The sequence below is a fragment of the Elephantulus edwardii genome, unplaced genomic scaffold, assembly GCF_000299155.1.
Source record: "Elephantulus edwardii isolate Elephantulus edwardi_28Jun2011 unplaced genomic scaffold, EleEdw1.0 scaffold00001, whole genome shotgun sequence".
NCBI classification, from domain to species: Eukaryota; Metazoa; Chordata; class Mammalia; order Macroscelidea; family Macroscelididae; genus Elephantulus; species Elephantulus edwardii.
This window is the reverse complement of record NW_006399751.1, coordinates 4,584,374-4,592,411: the sequence shown is the minus strand read 5'-3', so window position 1 is coordinate 4,592,411 and position 8,038 is coordinate 4,584,374. Positions and strand designations below refer to the sequence as shown.

The 8,038-nt window shown below is 42.8% G+C and overlaps 1 protein-coding gene across 5 annotated transcripts in view; it reads left to right on the top strand.

The window, feature by feature from the left end:
• Positions 1 to 3,827: 3,827 nt before the first annotated feature.
• The window catches only part of NFAT5 (nuclear factor of activated T-cells 5, tonicity-responsive), a 125,098-nt gene continuing 120,887 nt past the window's right edge, over positions 3,828 to 8,038 (top strand). The window contains exons 1-2 of one of the 5 annotated variants that reach the window (XM_006878649.1): positions 3,906 to 4,211; positions 5,913 to 5,966. In XM_006878649.1, coding sequence (XP_006878711.1) covers positions 4,139 to 4,211; positions 5,913 to 5,966 — 127 coding nt within the window. In that variant the 5' untranslated portion in view covers positions 3,906 to 4,138. Of the gene's footprint in view, positions 4,212 to 5,912; positions 5,967 to 8,038 lie in introns of all 5 variants that reach the window. The other 4 variants (XM_006878648.1, XM_006878650.1, XM_006878652.1 and 1 more) reach the window with 4 other exon arrangements.

The following is an 8,038-nucleotide window of genomic DNA, read 5'->3' as shown; positions in this document are numbered from 1 at the left end:
TGTTGTACATAGGGTCGCTATGAGTCGCAGGCGACTTGACGGCACATAGCAACAACAACAACAACAACATTAGTGGGAATAAAGTTTAGCTTACAGCATGTAGTAGTCTAACCCACCTTAGTGTTAGGTAGACATCCTCTTCCTTCCTTATTTAAATGGGTCTAGAGGTTCCTTTAATTTCTGCTTTTTTAATGAGTATGTTCTTATTTATGCTCAACATTTAAAAAAAACCCAAGTAAATTGCTTATTAAAATTTCCCCCTCCCAAACCCACCGTCTAGTATGTACCACCTTTTCACTGCTAAGTGGCTCCAGATTCAAGCTGATAGATAACACAGTATACCAGTGTTTACAGTGATTCTAGATCTTGAGAAACTTAACAGGTCTCTGTAAGACTTGGAATGAAAACTCTTGACTCATACCAACTTGTAAAGTAAGTATAGAAGCATTTCATCAAAGTGAATAAGATGCTTACTTTAAGATTTAGGTACTTTGAAAGATGTAAGAAGTGAGAACATTCTAAATCTCATGGCAAATATTATAGAAACTAATTTCTCCTTCAGAAATAATTGCTAGAACATGTTCCAAGGGTGGAAGTTGGCACATAAACAGCATCAAGAAAGAATTTGGTTATGATTTCAGCCCCAAAGCCGCCCAATTGCTGCTTCCCACCACTATCAATTTTCCATTTTTACTAAGGAGTTGCTCCCAAGGTGGGGTGAAAATAATTTGTGGTCTAAACCTTCCCCCCAGCTTTTTATTTGAATCACTCTGGAAATTTTCCTTTTAGATTTTATTTATTTAGTCAGTTGTTTACAATATATGTGTGACTAAATTTATTTTAACAGCCTTTAGTTGTATTACAATGACAGAAATTTCATAGATCTTGTAACAACACATTCCTTTCCTCTGTGTGAGTTTATTTAATTCCTGTTTAGCGGTTGATATTTGAACCTCTTTTATTTAGAGGAGATCTAGCTACACAATTCAACAAGTGCCTAAACAGGTCCAGGAGGGGTTAAAGAATACACCACCATATAAAAACTGCCACTCTACTTCATAATCTAATCCTGTTGTTAAATCAGGGTTCTTGTGAAATTTTAGTCAAGTGACTAGGGAATGTGATATACGATTAGAAAGCAATATATAGGAATTCTTAAAATGACTAAGCCTGCTGTATGTTTTGTTCGTGATCTTATTGTAATCTTCGAGGAGAGGAAATTTCCATTTTGTATGCTTAAAGTTTACTTTTTACACAGGAAGTCTTACGAAGATGTCTGTGTGAAGGGGAGGTTTGGTTTTAAAAATACAAAATTAGACCATTTCAAAATACTAAATAAAAGAAGAAGTGCACAGAAACAAGTATTATTGGAAATGGTGGTAACATGTAGTTTACCAAGGACACAATGATCAGATAGTCATTTTTGGTAACCTTGAATATCATGCTGGCCATAGCGTATTTTGTGATCAGCAAAGCAAACACCATTTACTAATGAATCTATTCAGGTTCTTATTCATTGAAATTTGAACGACAAAATGAAAATCTAGGTCTCTGTGCTGTTGCAGAGCATGGCCATGAAAACTAACCATTTATTTAAGTAGATTATTTTTAAAAGCCAAACTCTTTAAAAGGGTAAGTAGGGTATAGGAACAATTTCAGACATCTTTTCAGATATAATCAATGCAATGTCTGACTGAGCGGTGGGAAGCCCAGTCTAGAGACATTCATAGTCTTAAGTCACACTCTAGGGCACTCCCCCATCACTTTCCTACAGGGCCTAATCATGGGAAATCCAATGAACAAAAAACAAAGAACTCTTACTAAATAAGTAATTTTTTAAAATCACCAAAGGACAGAGAAGTATTGAGAAAAAGAGGAAGCAACCTTGACAATTCTTTACTCTTAAATAGGAGCAGGGCAGTTTTGGGGTTTTCCTATAAAGCTGCTCTGGGACAGAAAGATGTAGTAGTTGGCTTCTGTAAAGATACAGCCTTGGGAACTAATGGGGCAGTTATACACCATCATATACTATGAGTCAGAACTGACGGCAGTGAGTGGGTTTGTTGAGTGAACATAGGGCTGGGGAAAAGGAATGATTCACAGAATTTTAAAATATTGGGGTTTTTCTTAGTCCACTGCAATTTCCTCTTCTCACATTATGCATTGAATAATGGATGCTGAGAGGTCTTTAACAGGTGCCTATTCTGGTGCAAAATTGATAGAATTTCATTAAGATTTGGGCTGTTCGGCAACATGGGGTTTCAAATGTACCTTTCTCTGATGAGAGGGGCTCTTTCTTGCTGGTTATGGGGACACTTCCTTGTTAAAACAGCATATGGAAATTTGAGGATAGTTGTCCTGCTTTGCCATTTTGGGGTGGTTCTGACAAGCTTTCATACCTCTAAGAGGCAGAAAATATTCATAGGACTGATTTCATTGCCACATAGATTTCAATGAAGATAGTTGAGCAACCTGGTTCAGCTGTTCGGATGGAAAGATTGCAAGGCTCTGATGACACAAGTTTACATTCTGGGTTTGCAGGTAAAACTTTACAAAGGGCCCCACCCCAGACACCTTCACTGTGTCAATCTCGGTTGAGAACCTCCCTCATCCCAACCTTCCACATCCAGGAGGACTTCATGCATGGGGAGCCGAAGGAAGTTCTTAATGGTTAACAACAAAACGTAAATACATATGTATAAATCTATCTAGATAGATACATATTTACAGGATCTGATTTCTGTAATGTGTATCTTTGAAGATACTAAAAAACCTGAACCAGTCCAGACAATAAAACCTTTGCCCAAGTGCCTGTCTCATCATCAGTATTCTACTCAAGATTAAAATTATTTTCCAAGCTGCACGCCCAGCGCTCCAACTGATATTTCTGATAACTTGATTAAAATTTTTAAATAAATCTATTATTAAGAGTTAGGAAACAGTGGTTTGCGGTATAGCTGAGGGTTTTAAGTTTTTGAAACAGAAACTTTCGGCTCCATGAGCAGAAGAGCAAAAACTCAATTAAATGTGTTCCTTCTCCATTCTTGTCTAGTCTAAAGGTTAAAAAAATGAAAATTGTTTTGGGGAGCAGTGTTTAGATTTGCTCTCTGCCCCACCTCCCTGGATAACAGATGTCATCCAGCTCCCACTCCAAATAAACCTTGACACCTAGCACAGAGATTTGATTTTTTAGTCTCCACAAGTTAGGAAGGGGGCAACTGGTTCTGACGGAGGTAGCGACCCTATTAAAAATAACCAGCATTTCGAGGTTTATAGGAGGTGGCCTGCCATTTCCTATTTACAAGATGAGCCTGAGAGCCCTTTGGAGCTCAGTATGGACACTGCTAAGAAAAAGCCAAGGGCCCAGTTCTGTGAGAGAGATGAGAAACTCCTTTCCCCGTGAGACCCCCAAGCTAGCCTGCCCCCCCCCCCCCCCCCCCCCCCCCCCCCCCCCCCCGTTCTCGCAGACACCGCGGCTCCCCAGGTGTCTCCCCGATCGCTCGGCTGGGCGCTGGCCTGGGCGCCCCAAGCTCGCTGCCTCCAGGTCGGAGCAAATACCTTTCCCTCTTCGGGCCCCACTATGCGGACACCTCCCAGCCTCCCTCCCTCCCTGCCGGCGGGGCCCTTTCCCGGCTTGGGAGCTGCAGCCTCGGCTGCGGCGGCAGGAAGCGAAGCCCTTGTTGATGCTGTTCCGTGGCGCGCCTCCCCGCCCTCAGGCGGCGGTCGCGGCTCTTCTCAGGCGTAACGCCACCCCCTCCGCGCGCTTGCGCCGTGCACCGCGGGGGGCGGGGCTCAGATTCCTGTCAGCGGCGGCGGCGGCGGCGGCGGCAGCGGCGACCGTCAGTTTTCGCTGAGGAGAAGCCCGAAGCGGACCCGTAGGCTCTCCTTCCTCCCTCTTCCCGCCCTGAACCCCCCTTCTGGCTCGCTGAGAATTCGTCTCCGTAGTTTCTCCTTTACCTCGCTGCCGTTTCCTCGGTCCTCCGCCCGGTGGGAGTCACTGCCCTCGAAGAGGAGGCAGTGGCAGCCGCCCTCGCCTTGCCGCCCCCGGTTCGGTGCCCGCGGTCTCGGAGAGGAGGTGCCGCCGCCACCGCCGCTCCCCCCCTCCCGCTGCCCTCGGGCCGGGCTGGGTCGAGCTGCGATGCCCTCGGACTTCATCTCATTGCTCAGCGCGGACCTAGACCTGGAATCGCCCAAGTCCCTGTACTCGCGAGGTGAGTCAGGCTGGGGGCTGGGGCGTGGGGGCGGGGAGGCCAGGCCCGGGGCCACGAGACGGGTCCCCGTCGGGGCCGGGGGGCGGCGCGCGGGTAGAAGGGACCGATGGTTGTCGGGGTGATGGTGGCCGGGGCCGCAGGCGCAGGGGCGGCCCCTCCCCCGCCGTCGGCCGGCCGCGCGGGGCCCACATTCCGCCGTCCCCCGGGTCTCTGCGGCACCAGTGGCTCCGGCCCGTCCGGCCCCACCGAGCTCCCCGGGCGCCCGCTGGCCTCCCCGCGCGGGGATCCCCCGGGACTGGGCCCCGCGCTCGGGCCGCGGCCCCTCCGCCCGGGACCCTCCTCCCCGGCAAAGTTGCCCGAAAACGGGCGGCGTTGCCTGGGGCGGCTTCTGGCTCCCGGGGCACCATTTTTCTCCCCTCCGGCTTGTTTATGCGTCTTCGTTTTCCCCTCTCGCTCGGCCTAGTCCACTCCCCTTGTTGGGACGGCCCCCCTCGGCCAGGCGTTTCTTCTTTCCCTCGTCATCTAATTGCTGGAAAGGGCTCGAATATTCCTTTTTCTCTTCCCACTTCTGTGCAATTGTACTTCTCCCCCTCTTTGACCACGAGAGGGGCGCGCCCGGGATTCGTTTTATTCCTTTCCCTCCCTGGGGTACCAGTTCCGGCGGAGACGCTGCCTTTTGAGAATTTTCTCCTCTTTTGCGGTTTCAGAGTTCGTTGCAAGGAAGGGGCATTGGCGAGAGATTCCCATCTTAACGATTTACTTCGGCTGAGACCTGTGGGGGATTCCCAGCATCTGAAATGTTAACACTTGTGCTTATATCTCTGCTGAGGTTAAATTCCTATACTGGACAGCACAAGAATGTGTCAGAACAGGTTTCCTGTGCGAGGGGCATCAAACCAGAATACTCCACTGCCCTCCACTACCTTCATCCCACAGGGGATGGAGGGAGAACGGACTGTTAACTATTTATGCCCCCGTATTGGGGAGGTGGGGGGGATAGGTAAGATGTGGCACTGTGATGTGAGCTCCTCTGAGAACTGTGTTATTATTATTTCATTTTCTGATGCCCGCTGGTGATCTGCCAATTCCTTCTCTTTCCCCCCCCTTCCTCCCGAAAAGGAACTCAGCTGCACATTAATGTATTTCAATTAAGTAAATCAGAGTGAGGTGGTTTGCTCTGGAAGGTACTGGACTTTATAAACGGCACTATTGAGTTTGTACACAGAGCCCTACTTAGTAACTGTAGCTATTGTCTGTTTCTCTGATGACTTTGGTTGGCAGTCACCATCCTGTAGGATGGTTGTGTGTTTTTAAAACAAAAAAAAATTTTTTTAGGGCAATTGATTACTTGAAGTAGTTGGGTAATGTAGTTTTGAGAGTCAGAAAGAAGAGACAGTTAACGAGATATTCTGACATGAGAACTAATGTGGTACAATACTGTGCTAAAAATAGGACATTAACACCTTTTGGGCAGTAATAGATAACTTTTTGTGAAACAAATGCTTTATGAAAAAACTAAGTTTAGGCTAGAGACCCACATAGGGGTGATTGGGCTTTCCTTTAGCTAGGAATACATTCACAAATACGGGTTTTACCCCTTAAAAAATACATACCCGTTATATAAGAGGTGTGTGCTATTCTTGGCATTTAACAGAAGAATATTCAGCACATAAAATACTTAATGCATTTTGTGTTTTTCAGATTCTCTGAAGTTATATCCATCACAGAATTTTCATAGAGCTGGACTATTGGAAGGTCAGCTAAGTGCTATTTTAAAACATATTGTGTTGGTGTGCAAAGGCTTTCTCTGAATTAGTTTGAATGAGAAAGTATGGAACTTTAACTTTGCAAACTCACACAATGTAGATTTTCCTAAAGAGTCTGATCGTCCACTTTTTGGAGTAGCTGCAGGTTTCTGGGTTTTTGGTGCTGGACTTTATGTGTTTGTTAGCTGTTATATCTGCTTTGAGAAGCCTTGGGGGAAAATTAGATTAAAATTATAGGTGTTGTACTTAAGAATCCAGATTTTAAGTCTATCCTTTAAATGACAGACCAAATAGGAAGAGGCACAAGCATTAAGGTACAAGTTCAGTGACAACAAACACATATTTAGTTTAATATTTTAGAATATAGAACTTATTTGTACTGAGCACTTCAAAATGGCATATAAATTAATATAAAAGTGTTACTGTCGCTATTACATTCTAAAGGATAAGGAAAAGCAAGCAGTAGGATGATGAGTGATCTCGTACATCATCTTTAAGTCTTACAATCCTGGATTTAGACTGCAAGGATATTATTTTTCCCATTATGTTGTTGTGGGCCGTCAGGTCTCCTGTGACTCATAGCGACCCTATGTACTACAGCCCTAAACCCTGAAGAGATAAAGGAAAAAAAGTCGCACAGTAGCAGAAATTATGCCTTTTGTGTTTTAATTAATGTTCTTTGCATAAAGACAAGCTATCGTTTAAGATATATGTAACTGGTAACTTAAAATTTTGTGATCTATTTTTAAAAGGCTCTAAAAATTTAAATTTTACTTGAATTTAGACTTTTATGTCTCTTACAGGAATGATACAATGTCGGGGGGGGGGGAGTAGACTTTTAAGTTGAACTTGAGTTTGAATGTCAGTTCATATCTTAGGAAGTTGTTTTTTCTCTAATTTTTTAAAGACATTTTCTACTGGAAAAATTCTACTTACAAAATTCGAAAATATTGTTTTCAAGAACAGATTCTTTCCATTTCCCTCACCCTACCACCCATCAAATTGTACAACCTCATGATTAATCCCCCCACCCCCTGCACTCCTCATCCTTCTACTTCCAACCTCTCCCACCCTTCTTGGATCCTTTTACTCATTCTGTAGGGTACTTACTAGTTCACTTAGCATAATGCTTTCCAGTCCCTCCCAATTTAGGTAATAATTTACAAAATCATTGATCCTGCATGCTGTTCCATTGTGTGACTCTACCATAATTTCTCAATCTATTCGTTTGTGGTTGGACATTGGATAGATATCCTTCCTATAAAAATAGTCTCTTTAAGTTTAGTGAGCTAATATGCCTGAAGTATCTGAAGTATCTTTGTTATCAGTGAACTTTTAACAGTATACTTTTGAGCATATAGAAGATTCTCTAATTATTGTTTATATTTGTACTTTAAAAAGTCAGTAAATATTTTTATGAAAAGAATTTATTCTTAAGAGTATAAAGTGAGAACTTTTTAAAGTTCAAACTTTAAAAATATCCAAGTTCTTTATAAACTTACAGTAAAATCTCAGTTATAAAAATTATCTTTCTTAGTGAAACATATTTCTTACTTTTATTGTTCAATCTGTGATCATGTTGTGGAGTCAGATTTGTCTATACAGAGCCATCATGTCCTGGGCAAAAAACCAGAGAGTATTATCAGGCAGGAGGTAAATATGAAGGGGGAAAAAAGAATATTAATTACTTAAGCAAGTAATTTTGAGTTAATAGAAATGTAAAAATAGCTACATAATATATGTATAATTGTGTTTGTATCTTAAGTATTTTTATTTTTGTTTTTAGAATGCTCATTTATTGAAAATTTTACTTACTGTAAAATATATATAAACCATATGTCCTTTTTAATTTTTAAACAGGATAGTATAGGGAACTTATTTGGCTATATAATGAAACATTTACCGTATACAAATGTGTAATAATGACTGTGTACCAATGTACAAAGAATACAAAAGATACTTATATTTTAAACTTTTTTTTTAATGGACATTTTGAAGAATATACAAAAATAGTAATGAACTCCCTGGTGCCTACTTAATACCATACTCAATTGTCAGTGT